Below are 26473 nucleotides of genomic sequence, written 5' to 3' on the forward strand. Positions count from 1 at the left end.
TCTGGAGAAGACTGAAGGGGATCTCATTAATGCACATAAATACCTCAAAGGTGAGTGCTAGGAGGAAGTGCCAGATTCTTTTCCATGGTCCCCAGCAACAGGATGAGGAGCAAAGGCCATAAACTAAAACATAAGAAATTCCACCTCAACATGAGGAAGAACTTCTTTACACTGAGGGTGGCAGAGCACTGGAACAGGCTGCCCAAGAAGAATTTGGAGTCCCCCTCTCTGAATACATTCCAGCCCCACCTGGGTGTGTCCCTGTGTCACTTGCTCTAGGTGACCCTGCCTTGGCAGGAGGGGTTGGAGTGGATGATGACCAGAGGTCCCTTAACCCTACCTATTTTGTGATTATGAATATCAGCAGGATATATTCAAAGCTAGACTTGAGAACTATATAATCTAGGAAGTCTAAAAATAGATTTCTGGATATTTCTTTGTGCAAAGGCAGGATTAGGCAACTTTTCCAGTCCATTGCAGACCTGCTTCTCTGACTCGGTGATAGAAGTACCATGGATTTCTACCTACTATTTAGTTTCTTACCACATTATAAATTATTTAGGTGAATATCATGGAAAAGAAATGAAAAAGTTGTATCAAATTGTAAGGGAAAAAAAAAACAAACAATGAGAAAGAAAATCACAAACACTGGCATGAACAGTATGCTGGTAATTACAGCAAGAGAAGGAAGTAAGTGACACAAGACAACCTACTGCTTGGCTAAAGACGATGTCTCTTCTTAGGGTCAGCATCAAACACTGGGGCAAGCCACAGGCAAGTTCCTGGAGCAGGACAAAGGCCATGGATTGCTTGGCCCTGGTCACCACCTCTCCCATGCAGTCCTTCAGGGTAATCACCAGCGGGTACAGCTGTTCATACCAGTCACCTAGAACACAACAGGTCATCTGTTGCAAAGTGGAAAACGTGCAGTGAAAAACCCTTTTCCACTAGGAAGGATGGCAGCAGCAGCTGCATAGATCACCCTTCCCTTTAAAAGAACCCTTGCAGCTCTCCCCAGACACTGTGGGACCACAAATGCCACTGGAGAACATACTTGTAAGTAGGATTTCATCTTACCACTGGGAATGGGGTTAAATCCCTGGCCTGAAGCCAGCTGCACTCTGAAACAATGGCCTTTTCTAACAGTCCCAGCATCTCTGCAGAACTTGTATTTAAGTGTCACAAACAGAGTATACAGGGAAACACATAAAACATCATTTAGCACACAAAGATTAATACAGTTTTTTTAAGTCCTTTCAGGACTTAAAACTGCCTATGTAAGAAATGGAATAGCATCAAAAATGCAAAACCAGAAAGAATAGCCAAATATTTAAGAAAAAGTGGGTGCTGGAGAGCAAAACACAATAACAAATAGGTATCTGGAAAGGTCTCACTTACTTAATCTACAGGCTGGAAATACAATAAGCTTCAGATCATATTCCTTTTTTTTTAGCTTCTCTCTATGTTGTTCTCTTTAAATATTTAGAGATTTTGAACTCATTTTAGCTATTTCTATCAGAGAGATGTAGACTATTTTGAAACATGTTTTTCTCTGTAAAAACACATGCTAGGCATATTAAAAAACCCCTTGTAAAATGCTTGAAAAATGTGATTCCTTAATACATTACAAATGAAACAGTGATAAGTAGGAATGGAGGAGAATTGGAACACCTTACACAAACTTGCCCAATAATCCCAGCTACTCCTGAATTTTACAGGATTTAATAAAATCAGACCTGCCTTGTAGTTGCATATGGCTTTGCCTACCCCTAAGTTGAGCAAATAATAATAAAAAAAAAAACAAATAAATCCCCCTCCTTCAGAATCTACATCTCAGTTTCATTGTACGGTTTGAAATGAGGGAAATCAACACTCTGGAAGAATCAATATAAAAGCTGGGAATGCAACTGACAATGCAACAGTCTATAATTGGCTCATATTTTCTGTAGATTAGTGTAATTAAGAATCAATGATAATTAAAATCTGTTGTAATTAGGTGCAAGACAGCTGCATGTTGTTTCAGGTAACATTCTGAGTCAGGCCAGTAAAAACTCATTAGTACTGAGGAAGTTCTTTAGGCAGGAAGACAGTTGCCTGTTGCCAGTCAATTTGGCTGAGCTCCAGAAAAACACATCAATTAATAAAACTGTAGCCAAGAAGACTGGAGAGAACTTTGAAAGCTGGGAGGAAGTAAGGAGCAGGAAAGGGGAATAAGGACAGAGCAGACACAGAGAACAAGACGAGCTCTTTATTATCTTTGTGGTCAGACAACATGAGTTTTAACACAGTCATACATATTTAACCATGAGTAATACAGACTGAGGAAGCATTCCCTGGAAAAAAGCAGTTCTGAAGTGAGTGTCATCCTGACAAAACAGATCATAAGCCACCCCCAGGTATGAGCTCCAGGTGATTTTATACATGTCATTGATTAACAGAGTGATGACACACTGCGTGCCAAAGTCTGGTGTGCATGTTTTAGAGAGCCTGCTGGAAAAATGGAGAGCTTGCAGTTCAGAGCTACCAAGATTTAGAGTTTAATCTCCTTAAGCTGATGAAAAAGACTGAGCAGCAACTTGATTTCCCCTCTTCATGGGGAGAAAATAACAAGAACTAACTGTGGTGTTCATTCCAGGGAATAAAAGCAAAAGAACAACCAGAGGCTGCTGCAAAACACAGATGAGTTTAGAAATAAGGTAGACAAACAAGTAAAACGTACTGGAAGTCAGTGCAGACAGATCAGGCAATCTAAACTCTCAAGTCAAATTACAATCCTTCATTAATTTAAGCAATATACATATGCCAATAAAAGCAACAGCAGCAAAGCAAGCTCAAAATATGTAATGCTCAACGAAGCAATAAGCAGGGCTGTATGTGGTAAGACTACAGTTTGTGGGCTGCTTCTTACTTGAGCTAATAATGAAAAAGATTATACTTGGCCATTTCAAAGTAGACTTGAAGGTACAGCAAACAGACATCTGCTCCTTTTCCATGGGAAAGGAGAGCTGGATACAGACACAGCCAAGGATGTGGCACATACTCTGATAGCCAGGGCAGAAAAAGCAGAATTTCAAGAACTAACTACACTTCTTGAACCTGCTGTTACAATTTCAGGTTATGTGGATAGGGCTAAAGAGCATTTCTGACAGCCTTTTTCATCAAACAAGAGCATGTGTACAAACAGGAGAAGGGGGAATGGATTCAAACTGAGAGAGTGTGGGATTAGATTGGATATTAGGACAAAATCCTTCCCAGAGAGGGTGATGAGGGGCTGGCACAGGCTGCCCAGAGCAGCTGTGGATGCCCCATCCCTGCAAGTGTTCAAGGCCAGGCTGGCTGGGGCTTTGAGCAGCCAGGTCTAGTGGAAGGTGTCCCTGCCCAACCGCTGCAGATGGGCTGGAATGAGATGCCCTTTAAGATCCCTTCCAACCCAGAGCATTCTTTAAATTTATGGATAGAGGGGGTCACATACTGGCCACAAATCACAGAATACTTAGTCCTGTTTTTACTGAGCTGCCAGTTAACCAGTCCACCTGCACTGTGGATTTCTGTTTCTTCAGGAATGTAACTTTGTATTTGTCCTTGAATGCAGGGTGACCTGCATCCTAGTATTTCAGTGCTTCATCGGGATCCATTCTAATCCTGCTCCCACAGTGCTTAAAGCCTCTCCCAGGTTTAAGCATCTGCAAATTTTATATGCATCATCCATATTTCATAAGGCAAGTCAGTAATAAAAATATTAAATAATACTGGACCCAGAACAAATCTAAGTGGATTCTTCTTCATGTAGCCTTCTAGGTTGGCAGTAAATAACTGATAACCACCTTCTATTATGATTTCCAAATATGCACATACCTTGTGGTAGCTTCAAGATAATTTTCTCACAACATTTTTTTGAGGGGAGACTACATGTTTGGAATACTAATACTCATACTATTAATTTACTAACACAAGCAGTTTTTGTCTGTAATAGTTGCATTTAAAAGGAATTCAAAGGATTTTTAATTCTCAAGGTAATTTTTTTAGTAAAGAACATTCATACTACATTTATTAAAAATAAATCCTACTGAGTACTTAATGTCCCAACGAATACAGAGCCTTATTTACATATGTATTTGGTTTTTTGGTAAACAATAAAAATTCTAAGTTTGCAGAAAGCCTTGCCCTAGTAACTGAGAAGATATGAATTATTAGAGAATATAGAGTTGCACATGTCACTAGTAAAGAGGACAACCTTTGTGTGATTAAGTTTTCCAAAACAATCTTCTGCTCCTTGCTCACACTGAAACTTCTCAATCTCAGTTAATAAGGATGCCCAGTCCCCAGAAGGTGGAGCTAGATGGCAAATCTGACAGGGTTGCATTGTTTCTTGAAAAAAAAGAATGTTTATGAACAGACAAGTATATGCTTATGCTTTATCTAAAATCAAAATAAGAGGCCTATCAGAGACTGAGATCTTAGAAAAGCCAACTCTAGGAAGAAAAAAAAAAGGTGCCTAATTTTTGCTCTGTTAAATTTCACTGTGTCACTTGTTAAGCAGGATGTCCTGCTGCAAATACTCCAGCAGGAATATGAATGAGGATCATTCATTAACAATGAACAATAGTCCAAAAATCCAGCAGTAACACCTACTTATATGTAAGTACTGCAGCTTGTAAGTTGTTCCTTGAAACTAAGAAGGACTGTGAAACTGAAGTTTATGAAACAAATAAACAAACAAACAAAAATTATATTTTGAAGCGTACAAGTAAATTCACTAGATTATGGAATAAGAGATTGTCTTGTATGCAAGGCATAAATATAGAATACTAATGCAATTCATAAATAGACATTATTTGTAAAGGGAGCTGACATGTCTAAAGGAGAGTTCTCTTAGAGTGACTCTGTAGAATCAGTTTGTATACATTTTAGAATATTATATTTTTCAGTACACCTTTGTAGAATCACTTCAGGGAAGGAATAATACAAATTATTGCTTTCAACACATGCATGGACTCACACACTGAGTCTTCAAATCTCAACTTTCTTTTAAATCAAAATCACAGTGGAAAATTGTTTGAAAAAGGGTGAAGAATTAACTGAATGAGTGACCATGTGAAAAAAAGAGATTAGGAGCAAGAACAGAAGCAACAAGGAGACTCCAGGATGACTGTCAGGTTGCTAAAATGACATGGGCAGCCTGTCAGTTTGGAACACTTAGCATCCAGAAGAACTGTCAGAGTCTCCTGATAAAGCAAAGAAACTCAGTACAAAAATAGAGCTAGTCAGCCACTGGAAACTAAAACAAGGCATAAAAGCCAAACATATTAAAGAATGAAAGGATGAAACTAAAAGGACAGTACCACCACTATGCAGTGAGAATGAGATTAAAACAAAAGTGCATGTTCCACAAAGCAAGAACTGAATACACTGAGTAAATATTCCATGTCCATTGCCAAGAGAGTGGTGGCAGCTCAGTCTGTGACAGGATTTGCCCTTTGGTTACTGGAAAATGCCCTTCAGTCCCATGTTCCTGTAATCAACAGGCCTGTACAGGCAAATGACCTGCTTAGCACCCAGCTAGTCAGTTCTGTATGCTCATATCCAAGTTGCAATATGTCAAACCACATGTTAAATTTGATAAAGTCTGGCAGAAAAGCAAGCTTCTGGTCTTTTCAAAGTCAGGCCCACTGAAATGCTTATTAAAATATGCTGGTAACCAAAAATGATGCTTCAGCATAGTACTCCTATCTCCTTTAGCCCTAGCAACAGATTAAAAAAGCCAATTTTGTCACTGCTCTTTGTGCCACCTAAAATCCATAAATGGCTTTAAGTCACTTCAAAACTTAAATGGTATGAAGTTAAAAAACCAAACCTTAAATAAAAAGCAGAAGAATGCATAATGTTGAGCTCTTAAAGCAAAGGAGGGCACTACAGACATATAAATGTAAGATATATAAATATAAATGTGACATATAAATGTAACAGCAGATACCCACAAGGTAACCTTTCACTTAAATTAATCACTCACTACCTGATCATAAAAATAATCCATGACAGAATTGAAGTAATAGAGGTAAAAGAACATAAATGAGTTGTCTTGATATCACAAAGTGAACATTAGACAAACTCTGTTTTAATGAAAAAGGCAGGCAAAAACCAAACCAACCAATCAACACAGAGCAGCAGTAAATCCTTAAAATCAGCATGAAATAATTAACCCAGAATTTGATTTTACTTACTTAGGAAAGGAACGGTCTTGTAAATGTGTTTTTTAAAGGGAGGTTTAAAAAGACAGAAGATTGCACATATTCAACTTTGCACCATAAAAAGGTCAGTGCCTTATTTCTTTATTTTGCCACACAGCTCTTGGAGCTCAGTTGAACTCCAGCTGAGGGCTAAGCTCTTTGAAAAAGGAGGAGGCTTTGTACTCATAATGCTGCAGCAGTTCTCGCAGGAACAATAAAAACCTGAATAAGCTTTCCTGGTATTCCTGCACTTTAAAGTAGCAGTTTACTTTGCACAGTTTGGGTGTCGAGAAATTTTGAATTCTTGGGATTTATTATTCCATTGCAATCATCCAAGATTTTCTACACTGTCACATGGATTAATAGTTAAACCCCAAACCATCCAATAATACACATGTGAATGTATCTCAGCATGCTTAGTCACAGTGAAAACAGAAAGAGAAGACAAAGGTAATAAAAGACAAAGCTAAGAAAATCTCACACACTTTAAACACAGGAAGGTTCTGTGAATGCTGTGCAACTAAATATTCTTATATCTTGTTTTAGTTTGTTGATTCAGTTAAATAGTCTTTCCCTTACATATTTTTCAGCTTCTGTTTTTAGCCAAAGTACTTAGAGAAAGTACTGATGAAGGGGATTGTCTTGTATTGCTGGGCTACATTCAGCCCAGATAAGGATCCTATCAAAAAGAAAAGGATGACACAGAAGTGAGAGGGAAAGAGGGGAAGAAAAAAGGCATAAGGAAAACTCATGTAAAGACAAGCTTAAAAGAAAAGGAAGGGAAAATGTGAGGAAGAGGAAGGGAAGAGAAAGCTTTTCACATGTGACTGCTCTAAATAAATTATGTCTGTTACTCAAGGACACAGACCACAGAAAAATTTTTCATCTTCATGACTAAACAATACTTTATAATAAAAGCTTTTCTGAAGATGCAAATAAAACTGGAACACGGCTTTATTTCCTACTAGAACACGGCTTTATTTCTCACTTCTACCAGCACTGCATTGGAAGGGATGCAATGAAAGGATGCAGTGCCCATCCCCAGGGCAATGAAAGTCAGAAATTTTGAATCTAAACTTATACAGGCCCCAAGAGGTATGAGATAATACAAGAAAAATTAATGCACATATGTCTGTAGCAATGTGAGTATGAGCAGGGGTTTCCTCTAATTCCAGCTAGGAAATGTGGCAACGTTCCCCAGGTGCTCTTTGCAAACCTGTGCTGAAGGTTATCAAAGGCCAGTTCCCAGAGCTTATGATTCCATAATTCACTTCAAGGCAAAATCCAGGTGCCATCACACTGGCAACTCAAATTGTTTGTGATCATTGGTGGATCCTGTGTGTATCAAATTCGGGAGTTCTCACCCAGAGCCAGGGAAGGAATGGCTGGGTGGGAGCTCTGATGGGATGGTACAAGAAGCAGATAGAAACAACAGCCACTTTCAGCAGCCAAGCACAGACATCTGTCAGGGGCTGTGTAAGCACAAGAGCAAACTGCTATGTTTCACTGGCACCACTAATGCTGCAGGACAGGCTTTCACATTCCAGCTCTCATGGAAAATGAAAAGGCAAAAGTAAAAAGAATTTAATGTTGTCACATATTTCTCTAAGGCAAAGCAGACTAGAGTTAGAAGAACAACAAAAAAAACCCCTCTCCTTAAAAATCCTTCTACTCTTCCTGATTTATCCTGCAGAGGATTCATAATCCTGCAACTGATGAAACCACAGCATGTTACCTTGGTAACTGTAACTCAAATTCAGTCTTTAGAATACACTCAAAGGTCAGACTGCATGAAAAGTTAAGGCTAAGGAAGGTATAATTCACATTGAAAGGCAGAGTACAGGAAAAAAAAGTGCTCCAATATTTCCAATTACAAAGATTCCAAACAACAAATATAAACATGTTTGAAAAAAAAAAAAAGAGTAAGATCACGCAATGCCATAGTCACTGAGACTGCAAATATAAACCTACTTTAGGAAACTCTGAATATATGTTACAACAACATCTGAATTTATATGAAGATGCTATTGCATCAAATTATTGTCATAACATTTTCTATCATCTAAAATGAACAGATGTGCATTCTTTGGAAGGTTTTTCATTGTTATGTGCTACAAAAACCCAGTCAGGTTCACTAAAAAAGCAAAAATTTCATCCCATACTTCAAGGCATATTTGTTATTATTTTGTTCAAAACTCTGCATTCTTTTTTCTTGCAAAAGCAGCCCAATTTCTCTGAGGATTAACTACAGCAGTCTCAGACTCAAAGATCAATCTGTGCCCATATATTTGCAGTATTAATGAAATACATCATACTCAAATATGCTCAAATTATGTATAATATATAAGCAAGATGTGGCAAGCTTTTCATTTATGCAATGTTTGTGAATTTTAAGTAGCACAAAAGTCTGTTATTTTAGAAATGTATCTATGGGCATACACAGTGTGGTTTTGTATCTAGGAAAATGCTGTGAGCTCACAATCAATCTTCAAGTTTAAAATGAAGCAGAATTAAAGCCAAATTTGTAACTAAACTCGAAATCTCAACCTCTGTGTAGCTGCTTCACAGTGCACCCTTGGGGTTTCATGTTAAATTTCAGAGAGGGAGATGCAGAGAAAAACAAACATCTAAACCCACTCCCTATGAGAGTGTCAACCCATGCTTGGCACTCTCACAGAGAAGTCAAGCATGAAAAATTCTGGCCCCAAAGTTTTGAAACTCATTAGGGAACCAACTTTGGCACACACCTGGATAGCTCTTCGGAAAGCTCCATCTTTCAAGTTAGTCCTATAAAAGAAAGCAATTTTAAAACATCTCCATCTCTGTATGACCTTGAAAGTCCTATAAACTGTCCAAGGCAGTCCTAAAATGATGTTCTTACTCAAAAAGAGCATGAAAACACAGCAGTTTGCTCCACGAATCTCTGCAGTTCTCATGTGAGGGAGTGTTACAGAACTTTCAGGACAGCCCAACAAAAGCACTGCTCTCACTGAAGGACACCTGTACTTATTCAAGAGAAATAGGGATGGCTCTGAAATGAAGAAAAAGGGAAGAATTTATTCCAGCATCATAGCAGTTGGATATTTTTTGTGTCCTTGGCCCACCAGCTCCAGAAGACAACTTCTCAGCTGGATGAAACTCATCTATAATTTTCTAACCATTACTATTATCATTACTGCTAAGCAAGAGCTACCTTTGATTCTACTTGATGGCTACTTATTACAGTACTTTAAATGATGCAACTTTCCTTTTCCTTTTTTTCTTTTTTTTTTTTTTTGGCTTGTGACCTAAAAGCTGTAACCAATATTTCATTTGCCTGTGCTGGTTAAATCCATAACATAGCATATGGCAGAGGAGATACTCAGGGGGCTGAAGAGAGTGAAGGAAATTATGTAAAAGTTCATGCTGGCATGAACTAGGCACATCAGAAAGCATTCCAAAATAATCATCCTAATTCATACCTTTTTTTTCCAGATAGAGGAAGGAGGTCTGGAAATGAGAACTTTTGTTCCACAACTATGAAATACAGACAAAACCCACAACATGTATGTCAATGGACATTTCTACAAGAGATACTGGGCTTGCAACAAGGAAAGCTTGTTAGCCCCATGGGGAAGAGAAGGGAGTTAGGAACAAGAACAATATTCAGTTTTTCTTAATCCCAATGAATATGCTTGGGTTCACCATCTAAGGATTCTTCCAAGTTCTACACTTGGAAACTACACTTACCTAGCTGTTAAGTATTTGTACCTTCTCTGAGGAAGGCAGGAAAGGTGTAGAAAGCTGTGTTGGTATTTTTCACCTTCACTAGAGAGCAGATATTATACCACCTTCCTCTCTAACATTACATGCCTGGTAGACAGAAACTTAGAGAATCACACAGATAAGGAATAAGTTGCTCTCTGAACTAATTATACAAAATCAAGTCCAACACATCTTGCACTGAAAACAAGGATGCCAGGACTCCAGCATAAACCTCTCACACTGGTAAAATGCAGATGTTACAGTTGCATTAGAAATCAATACTACAACCAGAATTCACAGATCTCACCAGTACTAAAGAAATGACATAAAACTTAAAAAGTAATTTTAATTCTTGTTATGTAAGAAAGAAATTACAAGTGAGTACTGATAACTTGAAAACTCTTTATATAAAATGATGTAATTAAATTCTGTCGAGAACATGTAAGGGAAGGTACAGGATAAAATGCACAATGAAAAAAAAGAAAGTTGAAACTATACAAAACTCCATAAAATAAAGTAGTTGTGTTGGTTTGTTGTTTTGTATGGGGAGTTGTTTTATTTAGCTGAAGAGGGGCACAAAGGTTGGCTCTGATGTCCTTGCAATAGGACTACCACCACTACCACTAAGGATCTGCTTCATTTATTGCAACACACTTCCAGACTAGAAAGTCTCATTAGACTTATTAAGCAGATATAATCTATGCATCAAGAATGCAAACATGAATCATAGCAGAAGATCAGAAGATGAGAAGGAGAAGATGAGAAGGTGACAAGGACCCACCATGGACAAAATTTTCTTTACATCATCCCTCTGAATTACTCCACTTGACCTTTTGACACAGGCTGACAGGTATATCCAGGTAAACGTGAATTTTATCAAATCAGAAAATAAAAATCAGTATATCACCTCAGAAAAGTGGAAGCATTTGCAGGGGAATGACACTGATACAGAATGTTCACCTTTCCTTACAAGTTTTCTATGGGGTAAGACACAGTCCCATTTTTTTTTTCCTCAAAATACTACAAGCAAGTAAAATCTAAAGTAAATTAAATTACATCAGCCTACAAAAAGAAAACACTATGGTTTCAAAAGGTTTACACTCTAGCACAAACAACTGAGCATGGCAAGCAGTCTGAGCACACATTAAAGCTGTACTTTGATAAATAACCTCCCACAAATGTGTAAACCTTGCTATTAGCACTCTCATCAAAGATACTATGGAGTCTTCTCTAGATGACTTTTCTGGAGCTGTGCCAATTCTTATTTACTCTTGTCAATGATTAAGAAATAAAAAATTAGGGGGGGTTGCTTACCACCTGTATGCAACACCTTGCAATCTTCTGCTGAAGGCTCATTTTCACCCTCTTCAGTGTTGCTGATGTTGTCTTTTTCAAGCAGTCTGTCCACCATGGCAATAAGGCAGTTCAAACTCTTTGCCACGTTGGCCCACACCCTGTCCTGAAAAGACCAGAATTATCACTGTATGTTATTGAAGGAAAAAAAAAAAAAAAAAAAAAGGGACAATAGTAAGTGATTAATGATGTTAGCATATGACTGTTCCTCTCATCCTTCAGCCTATTACCAACCTGAGCCTTTTTCATGGAGATTTTCTTGCAGTGTAAATGAACCCAAACTTTTATGGTTTTAGACACTGTAGAACAAGTGCTCCAAACTTGACATAATGCAGACAAAATTTCAGGTCTAATAGCAAGGAACTGAGCAGCTTGTCTATTTAAATGATACCTTAAGAGTATGGACACACTCAAAGCTTGACAAATGAAACCTTGTGTGGGCCACTTTTGTCACAGTATTTAATAAACTCTTTTTGATAATTTAATATATCCTGTATTTTATCACATCAGTTACTCTGCTGAAGTAAATGTTAAATTCAAAGACTAGAATGAGAAACTTGCTGTCATGGCTTATTTATTAGCTAACACCATTTCAGTTTTGTTCCTCACCTCTCACATAAACTGCAACCATCACACTTAACTGAGTTTATAATAGGAGAATTAGGGAAGTAATAGAGTGGTAGGAAAAATTCTTTACAAGCAGAGAAGAAAAGAAATAATGTGGAGCATAAGGAAGAGTTGTTATGGATCAGAGATATAGGGAGGGTCCTTCAGGTGCTGGATGCTGCAGAAATCAAAGCTTTTGCTTTTTTTTAACCTACTTTTGCAGCACTGAATAAGAAGGAAAAAACCAAGCCATACAAGTAATGAGGCTGTACACAAGACATGCAATCAGACTAAAACCAAACCATAACAAACCCACAGAAACCACCCTCCCCTCTCCAAGTACATGTTTCAATGCTGAGTCATTCTGAAAATATTGCAGAGCAACCAGAGTTTGCTTGAGGGTTAAAAATGGGAATTCAACATCACTGCTTTGTTTTGTATTTTACAGAGCCAGAAGCATTATGTATTTGTCAGGTCTTCAGGCACAAAAATGAAGTTGCAAAAATAGCAAGAGAGAAGGTTAAAGAAAACTGAGAACTCAGAGAAATAGCATAGTTCCATATGAATGGCAACCCTTAGATTTTGAGTGGAGCCAAATCTAGAGCTGCTACTAAGACAAACATTTAAATCTAATGTTGCTTTTCAACTATATGCCACACTTCAGCCTGACTAGAAGGATGAGGACACAACCTGTGACAAGCAGCATCCTAAGAGACATCCCATGGGCCCACAAACAGAAGCATGGACTTTCCCAGCTTGTACAACTGAGTTCCTCTCCTCCAGCTCTCCAAACCTGATTCCTGGAGCATTCTTGTGGGCAGCCTTAAGGACAAGTGAGCATGCAGTTTAGAGGTGAACATGGAAACAATAGTTTCATTTTCTCCCTAGATAAACCTGCTTTAACCATACTATGAAAAATACACTGTTGATTTACAAGAGGCAAAAAGTTGGTCACACCCAAGCAGAACTGCATTTATTCCACAACTGTTTAAAGTGCTGCATGTACAATGCAACATGTGGAAATATCTGCACCTGTACATGAAACAAAACATTAGACACATGAGTATTTGATATTCACATACAATTAGATACAATTAGAAGTCAAAAGACTGAGGGCAGGTATAGATTCCTTCAGAAGTTTCCTCCTATATGCACTTCAAGCAATCCTGAAAAAACATTTAGGATATGTGTGAAACTACTGATTTTTACCACCCACAAGCCTAATTCTGGGGAGAAGGATTCTATGAAGAATCCTCCAGAGAGTATAAGGGAGCTTCAGAGCTTCCAGTCACTGAAGTTGCTGAGGAATATGCAACTGAGGTTGCTCAGGGAAGTTGGAGCAATCTAATTTCCCTTTTCTTTTGTCTGCTGGGGGAACTTAATCCCCGCACAAAAAAAGCATTAAGCTCTTAATGAGCATCTGGAGTTATTGCACAAGCAACACAAATATGAGCCCTTGTTTCACATTGGAAAGAGCACTTTTTTCAAATCAACTATTAACCCAGCATTGAGATGATTTCTATACAATATTCCCACAAACATTCCCTGAGGGTTTAGAAGTGAAATTCATAAACATCTGTTGACAGAAAGCTCACTCTTATTATCATGTATCTGGCTTTTTTATATACAAGCAACTGAGAGGGAGCAAGGGCCTGTTTCACAGCTCTTTTTCTCCACATAGGAGGTTCCTGGGATTGTGGGCAGACAGAAAATGTAGAGGTATCTATTTATCATTCATTGAGATGTTATTCTGTCTGCACCAAAGGCAGTCACATTTATCTAAGAATGCAGTTTGGCAGGAACAATTTTCAAGTAAAACTGCAGTTTCTGATCACTGAAAATCAAGTGGCTTCTATGATTCTCCATGAGAAGAAATTAATCCACTTCTTATTGTCATCCTTTACTATTTCCAGAATATTCTCCTGTAGCCTAGCACTGACCTTTCATCTTCTTAAGCAGTCTATTTTCAATATGCCCAAGAACAATCTCACAAGTGTTCACTTTATGGCCTGTGCCAGGTTAAAGGAGAAAATGCAGTCTAGCAGCCTCTTAAGTAAGCATTCTTATAAACCCTCTGTGTCGAGTGATGGATCAGGAGAAATTCTTCTTGATAGACTGAAATATTAACACCCTAGTTTTCTAAGCAGGATACTTTTCCCCTGATCACAAGTTTCCCACTAGCTGCTGGAGCAATGTGGATGGTAAGCTTGTGGTATGAAAGAATGAGAGAAATGAGATCTCTCATTTGTTAAGTCAAAGCAATGACAGGGAAGGTGGAAATCTGTACCAGGACTTGACCCCATTGAGACAAGGCAGTGCCACATTTGCATCTTATACTGCTCCCAAACTTCAGAAGTCATCTGGAATGTTATGGAGCCCTGGCTCATGCAGTGAGGTGTTGCTAGTTAAAAATGACCACAGTCACACTTGTACTGTCACCTACGCTGTGGCACTGGCAAGCAGATGTGCACACTGAAAGGTCTCCTTGGAAAGGCAGGCCTTGGCATCAGGGAAAGCTGGGCACTTCTCCTAGGACAATTAAAAATGAACCTGCAAAATAATACTCTTTCATTCATTCAACTGAAAAAATTGTAATTAATTTCTATCTGATCAGAAAGTATCATTAAAAAGTAGGACACTTTCCTCATTTCAGAGAGCAGGAATGGATACTCTTTTCTGTCAGTGCACCTAACTGGATGTCTTCCTTCTAAACACTGCCAGGCAGTGGAGTCCCAGAGGCTATCTGTGTTTTTAAAGGATTCTCAGCCTTTCTGAATTCACCACAGAGCTCCTCAGTCATTTCTTGTCCCTCCATATACACCACTTGAGTTGTGTGCTGTACTTTTTGAGCTCTGTTCAGAGCTAAAGGAAATATCTTAAGTAATGTGCATGATTAACACCCCCTTGGGCTGTGGCACATGGAATGGGTCACACACACATCAGTCCTTCAGCCCCGTGTCTGATCACCACATCAGCATTTGTACAGAGCTTACTGGAAATGCCATTTTCTCTGCTCTTTGTAGCTCCAGCCCCATGAACCAGTCACAAGTGTAGAGCAGAGTCAGCTCCAAGTGGCCATGTGCCCACCTTTTCTCCTGTTATACAGGAAACCTTGCTATGTGCCCTCCTGCAGGGAGGTTCTAGGAGAGCAGAAGCAGCTGGTGAGAGGAGAAGAGAAGATCTTTCCAGAGGCAATGTAAAACTCTCAAGTTAAATATTCTTCCTTGGGCACTGATGCTTTCATGCTCCCTGTGCACCAGTATGAATACCTCAATCCATGCTGCTGCCAGTGACTCTTCTCTGATGGTCATAAGGCAACACAGTCATGTGAAGTGGATGGAGCAGGGTCAGCTTAAAGAGTTGTTGAAGGATTTAGATTTCAGGCAAAACTAAAGTTCTAACTGCAAAATGTAACACTAGTACTTGATAATAGTGAGGAAAAAACCTACAACAGCAAAGGAGGATAGAGCATGGTGAATACAAAGCAACACATATTAAAGTTTTTTCCTTTACAGTTGAGTTTCACAGTAGATTAAGTGTTCTTTCAAATTTTACATGCATTTATTCTTTCTCTTTCCATCATGCTAATCGCAATTTGATTATTAAAACTCACATTATTTATCACCTCTACTGACAGAAATAACTGAAAAGTTTAATCATTTAAATTCAGAAAAAATCACTAAATTTCTCCAAAATTTATACTGTCTCAAATTTGATGATGACTCTGACTCAGCTCAATTCAGAAAACAGTGAAAGATACACTTAATTTGAATCAAGATAATTTTACTAATTCAGCAGAAAAAAATGAATACTGCTTAAAATGACCCACTTATGCAGTTTAATAGGTGAGGATCAAGCACCTGGCAGCTTTTTTTATTAGTTATAAATTACAGCAAAGCTATCTTCTCTTCAGAGATGCTAAATTGCAGTACTAAATTAAAATACAGCTTTCACAAAGTGCCACATTTCCAGTGCAAAACTTCTCTCTTTTACAAATACTATTGTGTTATTTATATTTCTGAATGTTTCAACAGCTAAAAACAAACATTTTGGCATTAGTTCAAGGAAAGAGCCACCATTCCAGCCCCTCAGGTTGTTGAGAAAACAAGAAAAAGTGAATTAAAGGCTCTAAAACTGGAGGACAAATGAAATAATGAATTATTTATTGTTTAAATCTCACGACTACTTAATGCATGGGGCTGGAAACAATTGCCTTTCTTCTAGAAGAAATATATTCTTCTTCCTTTCTTTTTGGTGTGGAAAAAAATTACAGTTCAGGTGGAATACCATAGCTCACACAAGTTATTAATCATTTACAATAGAGATGAATATGCTGGCATCCTTTACGTTTATGAAAATACAGTGATGAACTCAAAGTATGAGCCTGGACTGAATAAAAATAGCTTGAGTACGTATGAAATAAAGTAACAGATCTGTTAAGAAGATATCCACCAAAATAATTGATTTATAAAATTTCAGCCATATAAATAATACATATCTTTGAAAGATAGGCTAAGAATGTTAAAATCCAAACATTACATTTAATTCTTTTACACAACCTCAGACACTTTCTAAGAACAGAGTCTAAGGGCAAAGGGCTCTGTTTTGCTGAGGGTTAATTCATGTGTATTTAAAATGATTACAGCCTGAGGGCTGGAGAGGGGTGTTGCAGGGGCTGGGGAAGAAAAGAACATTTCCCTCTGAACAGCATATACTGTTCCAGTCCTTAAATCTGCCCAACTAGCAAAACCAACCCAAGTAAGAACAAAGACTATTTTTCTGTCTGGCCAAGAATATACTCAACATTTTCACTCTTGTATGCACAACTAGGCAGTCTAAGAGCAGCATACTGTATTTAGGCAAATGCTTCATATTTAGCTTCAAAATCTGCAATGCATCTGAAAAGCACAATTTTACAGTTTTGCACCTCTTTCCCCCCTGCAATGCCATGTGACAAAGACACTTAGGGCTTGAGCTTGTTTATGCTGATTTGTAGGGTTTCAGTGCCCAAGGGTTTCTGTCTACTTACCCACTCCTCCTCATCATATTCAGAATGATGGGGTATAGAGTCCTGCCTTTTAATCTGAGAAGGATGATCCTGGTGCTGTGCATCAGCCCCTTCTTCTGCACTGTTCCTAGGCACAGCTGGTTTCTTGAGGACACAGCCAGGCCGGGCTGTGTACAGTGCTAAAAGGGCACTTCTGACCAGCTGGTCCTTGAATGTGTGCACAAATAACTCTGTCTAGGAAAAAAAACAAACAAATGAAAAGGTTAGGCCAAAGAATGCGCTAGTGCAGCAAAGGTTACACACTGAATTATCCTTAGGCAGAGCAGGTATTTGTTTCAGGCCTGCTTGGGAGGCAGAAAACAAAGTAGGCCAACAAATAATGAGGAAAATTTCAAGGGTTTTAGAGATACCATCACATTCTACAATCCCAGTGTTCTAAGGATTAACACAGGAGTACATTATCTGTCATAGAGATCATAATCTTTTCACATTTTATTTCAATTCCAAATTTCACCTCAGAGGCGAGCCTCAATAAGAACCACTTCCAAGAGTAACCAACCACAGCACGATAATTTCTGAATAAGTGTAAGATAAAACACAATTAACCAGTTTAATAATCTCCCTAAATAAAACCCACCACTCTACAATGCTGAAATAGCAGTATCTGCAAAAGCAGTGTAAGCAGTGTTTCCAGAGATAAATTTTATTACCAGTAGGTGTCAACCCAGATATCATGGTAGGTGACACCTGACTTCAAGCTTGATTTTATGTATATTTTAAAGAAAGGAAACTCTGAAGTAGTCTTCTCGGGTCTTCTGAAGATGCTATTCAGTCTCTGTATCATTTTTCCATGTTCACTGTTACAGCTGGAATTTTATCATATTTTTTAAATCCTTCAGCCTCCCTGCATTATTCATCTCCCTTCCACCTCAACAAGAAAAGTAAAATGCTTTATGCATATTGGCTTCACCATGTCCAGACTGTCACCACTGCAACAGCACTTGCTGTTGCCACCAGGGTGTCAAACATGCCCATCTCCTTTGTCCCAAACACGGTGCCCTATCTCCCATAGGAGACTTGGCTTCTTCCCTCCATCAGCTGCCAGAACCTATGGAACAGGAGTAGATGAGGTGCAGGGATGCTTCCTTTCACTACAGGGTGTAACAACTAACAAAGCCACAGGGACAGCTTGGAACAGTCCTGGTTTTGGCTACTTCAACAACATTGAACAGGGTTCATCTGTCAGAGCAGGGAGAGAGGGCACACCCTGCTGCCACAGAACATCCCACACATCCCAGCCAGAGCTCCCCTCCACAGACGCAAGTCCTGCTTCACAGGAGAAGATGGAAATTTCTTTCACAGCACAATTACCTGAATTTATTTATGCCAGGTCAGTGGGATTTAGGTCCCTTCTTATTATCCCAGAACATAGTGGATTGCCATGTGCAGGCAGATTCAGGTGCTGAAGTGCCTTCGTGCACACAATCTTAATTAAACAGGGATGTGGAAAGGTATGTAGATAAGAGTCAGAGGATCCAGCCCCAATCAGCAGGAAATGCTAGAAATAAAGGTTGCCCAGGCAAGCTCTGTTCAGCCCTTATGTGCTGCTTATGCAAAAACTGGAGGAAAAAGTAGCCAAAAAAACCCCAAATCAAACAAGTGTCAAGTGTCAGCATCTCCCTGGAACTCCTGAGAAGATTCCTGGAAGTCTTTTCTGCGAGTTTCTGCACTGCTATTCTTATCCTATCCCTTCTTCATACTACCTGTTCATCTTTTGTATCTACTCCTACTCAACTTCTTTTTCTTGCCTTCCTGTCTCAATACCCTCTCAAAAGTTCACAGATATTTAAGACAGAAAGGCTCTAAAAAAGTAATGGTTTTCTTAAGGCTCCAGCTGCTGGGTTAGGTACTTGAATAAGAAGTTTCTGCTTTTTCCCATTTTCATCATGTTTACAAAAAAATATTTTCTGAATCATTTACATGGATGGGCTAAAAATTTTACTGCAAATAAATCTCTACAGTTCTAAAAATAAGAACTGCAGGCACATCTAAGAAAAATTATTAATTTTTTAAAACCAAAATCAGACCTAACTTGGGATTCTTCAGACTTGGCAACACTACTCATCTCCCTGGCGATATTACCAGACCCACTCCTTCTCCTCATTACCAACTTGGTGAAATGAGGGAAAGGCTATTTTTTAACAGTTTTCTTATATGCAGCCCCTCAGGACTGTCTCCTCGTAGTCCTGAATTGCTCTGCAGGACAATTTCAGTTTTCTACACTTCCAACTTCCAGATGGTGCATGCCTGGAGAATTACTTAGTCTTTGGGGAATAGTGCTATCAAACCCCACCATTCTTTGCCTTACCATGGCACAATGAGATTTGAGGGGTTCTGTGGTAACAGCAAAGCTCCTCTTCAAGACTCTTCTACAGTTCCATTTCAAGAGAGTTCAAACTCCATTACTTGTCTATCCTTAAAAACAGCAATATCATGGTTTTGCTGAGCTTTCATATCTATCTTTCCCACAATGTCTGTTTGAGATCATTTCAGGTCTCTGGTTCAGAATAGCACTCAAAAAAACTTTACATTTCAAAAAATTATGACAATTGGACAGCTTGATGTAAATAATGCCCACTATGACTGCAAAGTTTATGTAATATAATTGAATAGAAATATTTTAAAGGGAAATTTAGTCTTTAAAAGAAAATCAGTACAGAAGTGAGACTCCATTTTTTCATGCAGAAACTAAAATAATTCTGTAATTAAATTCCATTCAGAGATCCCATTGGTTTAACAGCAGTCTATGTTTTAACTTCACTTTCTAACAGCTCAGTACAGCTAAATTTGCAGAACATCACTATTTATGAAATTGCACTGAAATCACAAAATCAGTCTATACAAAGAAATAAAAACTCTGCAAATTCTTTTAGATACTCTACTAAAGAGTATTTCTGCAAACAAAGATAGGCATAGCTGGAAAATTAATTTATCGAGCCTTCTGCAAGCTGCAAATGCTGATACACTTGTTGATAGCTAAAGGCTTCCTTAATCAATTAACAAAAAGCAATGATAAAAGGTTAGTCTCAGAAAAACACTGCAGTAAACTGTAAATTACATATGGAGATGCTTAATATGAGAAAATCAGCTCCATTTAAGAAGCAGCAGTGGAATTATTTGATATAATTTTCCACTTTCAATCCATGCAGCCAGTCCTTCCATTTCCAACATGAACACTTAAATGTAATTCACATTATTGATAATTCTGATTTACTCACTGCTACCTAATAATTATAGAAAGAATTCTTACATATATCAAGTGATATGTTTTTTTAATAAACTTGCAGAATTTAATCACCAGGCAAATCATTTTTATGACTTCAAACAGATGTTTAGCTTCTAAATTTCTATCCAGTTAAAACATAAGAGCATTTATTTTTTACATGTAAAAAGTGAAGGAAAGATGGCATAGCAGAAGCACTACATATGCCTCAGGAGTACAAGTAGATATCATGTAATTATACTCAGCAGAGCATGTGCTACTCTGTCTTAAACATAAGCAGGAACACTCTGGTAGTCTTGGTTCTCCAGTACTGTACCAGACTATACAGACAGAATATTTTAAGACAGCAATATAAGGCTTTGAATTAACTATGAGTGATCTAATTTCAGTATTGTGCAGGTTCACTGAGTTTAGGGCTTTGAAATTTTATTTCCCTTTCTTGGAGTTGTTTCTTGGTCTTTCTTCCCCATCTCTCTTCCCCTCTTTACAAGCAGCTCTCCCACCACACTTGCTTCCTCAGCAATGCACCCTATTTCTCTATTCTCCATCTTTTCCTAAGAGTCCATTTGGTAATAGTCAGGGAAGCAGGCATTGAACCACTCCTGCTGCAGCTGTTCAGACAACTGATTTATCTCTGCCAAGCAAAAGGTGGAGGCTAGACAGACATCCATGGAGCACATGGGGTGAGACTCCTTCTTCTGGGAACCTGAGCTCATGTACTAACAGCAATTTAATCCTGGTCCTGCAAAGTTGATATGAACACACTCAACTAAGTCACCAGCTATAAATGTAAAATACCTATGACTTTTGCAAACTGAATGAATTGTCTTTTTTGTCCCTTTTTTATAGCCAAAGTCTCCAGCAGACCATGGTTCAAGCAGTGCTTTAGTACCATGGCTGCCTGCAGCCCCTCTGAAATCATCTCCTCCTCCTGTCCAGAGGCAAATGGCCAGCGGAAACACACATTCCTTAGCAACCACCCTTTGAATCTTCAGAACAAACACTTCTTTGATTTGCTTTACCTGTGCATACAGATTTCTTTGAACTAACCTCTAACAGAGCAGCTTCACTGTTCTATGCACAGCTAAAAATTCCCTCCTCCATGCAGAGGTACACTATAATTGCTACAACCCCCCTCCTTAAATCCCCCTGTTTCATTTCCAGGCTGAATCCTGCTTTCTTCCATTATCCCTGACATTCACGGTGACTCCAGCCTTCTCAGAGTTAGTGTGGATTCACACATCTGCAACTGAGAGCCATGTTTCTCTCCCCCATGGCTCTTCTGGAATGCCTTCACAGCACGTGGCCAAGCTCAATATTCATATTTGAAACTGTCCCAGTGAACAAGGCACTGCTGGGGTAATGGTGCTCAACAGACCACAAGGGCTGTCACTGCCCAATAGCTGAAGATAGATTGAAATGGTTATTGGTCGTGTTATTAAGCCATACTGGGATCACCTTCCTGAAGGACTGGCCCATGGAGAAATGGGAAACTCTTCACAACCTCTCAGGTCACAGCTAGAAGGGTTCATATTTTTATAGGATAACATATGCTGAGAAGTACTACAGGCTTCAGCTAATCTCCATTATCAGTCTGTGAGACCAGCGGGGAACATTATCTTCTCTCATTTAGAACTAAGGGAACCAAAATGAGGAAGAGTCTACAGCTACAGACAGATGTAATAGGAGAAAGAGAAATAAAATTTGACATCTCCTAGAGCAAATTTCCCAGCTTCTCCCTCCAGGCTGCATCACCATCTCTGATCATGCTGTTATTCTAAACCTTATACACCAACCTGGCTTGAACTACCTCCCATAAGCAGCAGCTTGAAATATAATAGAAAGAGAATTAAATTATTTATAATTTTTGATATTTTCATAAACTCCAGTATGTGGCCACTAGAGGATAAAGAAGATACATGAAATTAAATTAATTACACTTTTAAATAAAGGCAATCTTTATAGGTTTCATAATTTTCTATATGGAAGGCCTACAGAAATGCTAAATAACATTATTTTTCTAGTAACATTTTGATGCTTATTTTAGCTGAGTTTATTTAACATTTCCTGATGCTGTGAAAGTCAAATGATGCAGAAACCCCCCCTTCCTCCCCAGCAGTTAGAGAGATCTGGTTATTCCATTTTCCATTGCAGTGAGGATTTGAATCTTACTTTTTCTGAAAGCATCTTTAAAGAATTCTTCAAGCTGTCTGGAGAACGCTGGCTTGCAGAACTGAGCAGCAGGTCTGCATGGCTTGATATGAGAGGCTGCAGATGACTGATGTTGCTGAGAACTTCTTTTGCCTTGGCTGTGTTTTCAGGTGAATAGTAAATACACTGGTATCCAGTACTGTGATAACAGAGAGTCACAGAATGTCAAATTCATTTCTGCCATTAACAGCAATGCTTATGGTGCTAAAAATCTTACCACTACTTTTGCAAAAAAAAAAAAAAAAAAAAAAAAAAAAAAAAAAAAAAAAAAAAAAAAGCCAGCTGCCTGAACTTCATAGACACCACTGAAATGCTCCTGCCTTTAAGGGTAAAAACAAACCTTTCCTTGAGCAGGAAAAGCATAAACAGCATAAAACAGCCCACCACCACATGCTCAAAGTCATACAGTAAAAAATTCCTTTGAGTGGCTGATTTGAACATAAAACCCCCCATATTTTTATGTGTTTCTTTTCAACACTGTAATTCTAGAGATAGAAAATATTTGACAAAGTCAGGTAATAATATCAAAGAGCATAAGGCTCCTTATTCTTCCAACTGAACTCCCCAAAAGAGTATTAACTACCTCACTAAGTCTTTCAAAGTGGGCCATTAATGTTTAATTGATCAGTGGCCCACACTGTGTTTTGATTAGCCTCAGTGATGTCCAGGAAGTGATGATAAGCAGAGTTATCTCCAATAAAAAACAGGTGTCTGATTTGCAAGAAGAGACACAGCAATGGGGTGTGGAAGTGAATCACTTCAAAACCACACAAATGCACACTGCAAACTTCCTACTTTCAACAGTTCAAACTACTGCAATTATTTTGCAGGACTTCTCCTATCCCTCTTTCTTCTTTTCCTCCCTACAAATTATGCAATATCCTCTTATACCATTGTTCTCAAACACCATTTCAGACAGCATGCACACACCCACTGGCTCTTGCCTGGAGCACACAACCCCTCACCTGAACCTCTTGTATGTAACTCTTCCTTTTATAAAACCCTGTTTTAGTCTTTCAGAGAAACTAACCAACATCTTTTGCAGCTTCAGATTAAAACAGGAAAAAAAGAAACCAAGCACCTCCTGGCACATCACCAATGCCAGAGGAATGTACATACTACTCCCAGCTGGTACTGTTTGTATCTCCCTTCTCTCCTTTTTGTTTTAAGTATTTCAGTCCCTTCAGCCCTTTCACCACTGATTTCTTTCTTCATTTTGCATACCAAGACCAAATACTGACACTTGTTCAATCCTCTGAACTTTATGCATCCTGTTTCATTTCAGTCTTTATCCAGATCTCTTCACTACCCCCACTTCCCCTCTGTGTCTTTTATTGAGTGACTTCCAGTTCCTTCTCTTTAGTTTTCTACAAATCAGAAACTAAATCTTGATCAGCCCCTTCCAATTCAGCATCTTCTATGATTCTGGCAAATAAGGATAGCTTCAAGCAGTTTTAAAATTAAGGCTCTTGCTTACATATTTTGCTGAGGTATAGTCTCAATACCCAATTCTAATTGTCTATTTCCCAATATCCATTCTATTTTTCTGTCTTTCACCCATGTCTTCATTCCTAGATACAATTCTTTGTAGAGGCAATCAGGATTAATGTCATCTAACTGAGCAAAGCTCAGCCATGCTACCAGCGACATCTAAATTACAACGCATCTCCAACTTAGATAAGCTACTCTAGTAGAAGTCATAATTCTGAGTATTTCAGCAAAATGAATAATATAAACTGTCTCTCCTAATGAATTAGGAAAAACAAACCAACCTCTATCCCTCTGAGTAGTAAAGAAACTGCCCCAGTTCTACCTTCGAGGAGGATACCCTGTTAGTGAGATGGACTTCCAGAGTCAGACCGAGCACTACATTCCCTGGAACACTCCAGCAGCAGGCTCAGGAGATAGGGCAGGGACAAAGAGTAATATTAGTCTATGTTAATTGCAGTGAAGACATGGTCTTAAAAGTCTTGATACTTCTCTAATTCCCCATCAGGCTTTTCCCTCCCTTCATCAAACAGTCTTTTTTGCAGGCTGGATCTGGCTAATGCTGTTATCGAGCTCACTGTGCACATAGTCCTTTCTGGTATTTCCCTCAGTCTTTAAATCCTAGATAGTTTTCACTGATTTCACACAGCTCTAAGCTTCACTGAATATTGCAGCAGAAAAGCTACAAGCACCACTCTAAGAAAGAGGGCAGAAACACCAAAGGTGTGGGCAGTTCTCATTGCAATTAAGTAAATCATAGCTTTTAAGTAAAGGAATTAATGAAGAATGACTATTCAGAATGAAGTGTACTACCAGACTGGTAATTATTTAGATAATTTAAACATTTCCAGAAGTCTAGAAAGCATGACACAACTTCAGATATTTAGTTTCTCTCATAATTTGAGGGCAACGTCCTCCATCCCCCTAGAAGAACGTGTAATTATTTTTCAGAAACAACACATTTGAAGTTTCTGTTGTCTTCACACTGTTGCATCCATGACGAGCTGAGGTTTTCTGTGGCCTTACCCTTCATGAAAAGATATTGCTACTCACAAGTAAGTGACATTCCCTCCTCTGCAACTACTTTTAAAGCTTACTGCTGCATACAGCTCTAGTATGTAAGCACTGTTAGGTAGAAGAAGCAGTTGCCTCTTACAGAGAAACTTTTCACAGGTGTCCTAAGGCACAGACTAGATGAAACTTTAGCATTAGGGTAAAGCCACATGGGCAGGTTCAGTGCAGAATACCAGCAGCATAATGAAAACACACCTCTGATATGTAAATTATGACTCACGTACCTTTTGAAAACTGTATAATAATGCCTTCTGGGTAAAGTTTCAAAGCTTTCACTAAGCATATAAAACCACACTTGATCATTTCCATATATTGGCACCATCATTAACCATGAACACACGACTGTCAGCAGTTATTTCAGTTCTAAACTTGCTTTAAGGACATTCTTGTGTAATTTTATGTCTTGGGGATGGTTTATATCCCATATCCATTTTTGATTTTTCTTTTGCTTTGTGTCTGGAACAGTCACTGCCTCCACTGGCTCTGGGAGTATCGTGATGGGTGAGGGACAGCCTGGGATCCTGTGGGGCTTGAGGGCCAGGGGCTGCTCTTCCTTCTGGTGGTGGGATTGACACAGCTGCCAGGCTGCATCTTGCCTCTGACTGGACATCTTGTTGCCCTCTGGTTTTTGACTGTTTCTTTTCTTTTTCCTTTGGCACTGTGATTGAGGCTTGCCAGATTGCTTCAATGCTCCTCTGCTTGCTTGGGAACCCAGAGCCGCGGCGTGCCGTACCAGGAGCCGGGAGCCCTCAGCCACCGGGCTGTTCCCTCCCCCGAGTCACCCAGCCTCGGGACCAGCCTTTGCTGGTCAGCTATCCAAGACAGAGAGGCATTCAGGACTTTTTGCTACATTTTAACTTGACCCGGAGGGGCACTGAGAGCGGCTCCTTCCCGTGGCTTTGCAAAGGAAAGCCCCTTCTCTCCTCTCTCCCTGCTGCCACGGCCCGAGCCGCCATGGCCGTGTGGAGAGGCGGCCGAGCCGGCGCCACAGCGCCCCCTGCAGGCGCAGGGGAACCATCGCAGCCGCCCTGCCCGGCTGGGAGCCACCAGCGCCCCTGCTGGCCGTGCCCGGAACTGCACCGGAGGGGAAAGGGCCCGAGGGCCCAGAGAGGCTGCGGGGCCTTTGTGCTGCTGAGGATGATGAGGATGGGGCTGCGGGTTTGCCTTGTAATATATATGTGTGTGTGTGTATATGTGTATGTGTATATTCTAGTAAAGAAGTGTTATTCCTTTTTCCATGTCTTTGCCTAAAAGCCCCGTAATTTTAAAGTATAATAATTTGGAGGGTAGGGGGTTATATTTTCCATCCCAAGGGAGGTTCCTGCCTTCCTTGGCAGGCACCTGTCTTTCAAACTAAGACATTTAAATTAATATTAAATTGGCTACATTTTAACTCTAGAGTAACAGAGTTTTTGTCTGAGAATAAATACAGCAATATGGTAAATGTCTAACTTATAATGAAGCTCTGAGTTACTCCAC

The 26473-nt window shown here is 39.1% G+C and overlaps 1 protein-coding gene across 8 annotated transcripts in view; it reads right to left on the minus strand.

Annotated features, from left to right (window-relative positions):
* INPP4B (inositol polyphosphate-4-phosphatase type II B) overlaps positions 1 to 26473 on the minus strand; it is a 289342-nt gene that overhangs the window by 49290 nt on the left and 213579 nt on the right. For 7 of the 8 annotated variants that reach the window (XM_054632668.2, XM_054632667.2, XM_077176706.1 and 4 more), the window contains 4 exons: positions 22394 to 22571; positions 16960 to 17172; positions 11286 to 11430; positions 714 to 886 (listed from right to left, as the gene is read on the minus strand). In XM_054632668.2, the coding sequence (XP_054488643.2) occupies positions 714 to 886; positions 11286 to 11430; positions 16960 to 17172; positions 22394 to 22571 (709 nt within the window). The remainder of the gene's footprint in view (positions 1 to 713; positions 887 to 11285; positions 11431 to 16959; positions 17173 to 22393; positions 22572 to 26473) is intronic. The other variant, XM_077176707.1, reaches the window with a different exon arrangement.

Source organism: Agelaius phoeniceus, chromosome 4 (genome assembly GCF_051311805.1).
Source record: "Agelaius phoeniceus isolate bAgePho1 chromosome 4, bAgePho1.hap1, whole genome shotgun sequence".
NCBI classification, from domain to species: Eukaryota; Metazoa; Chordata; class Aves; order Passeriformes; family Icteridae; genus Agelaius; species Agelaius phoeniceus.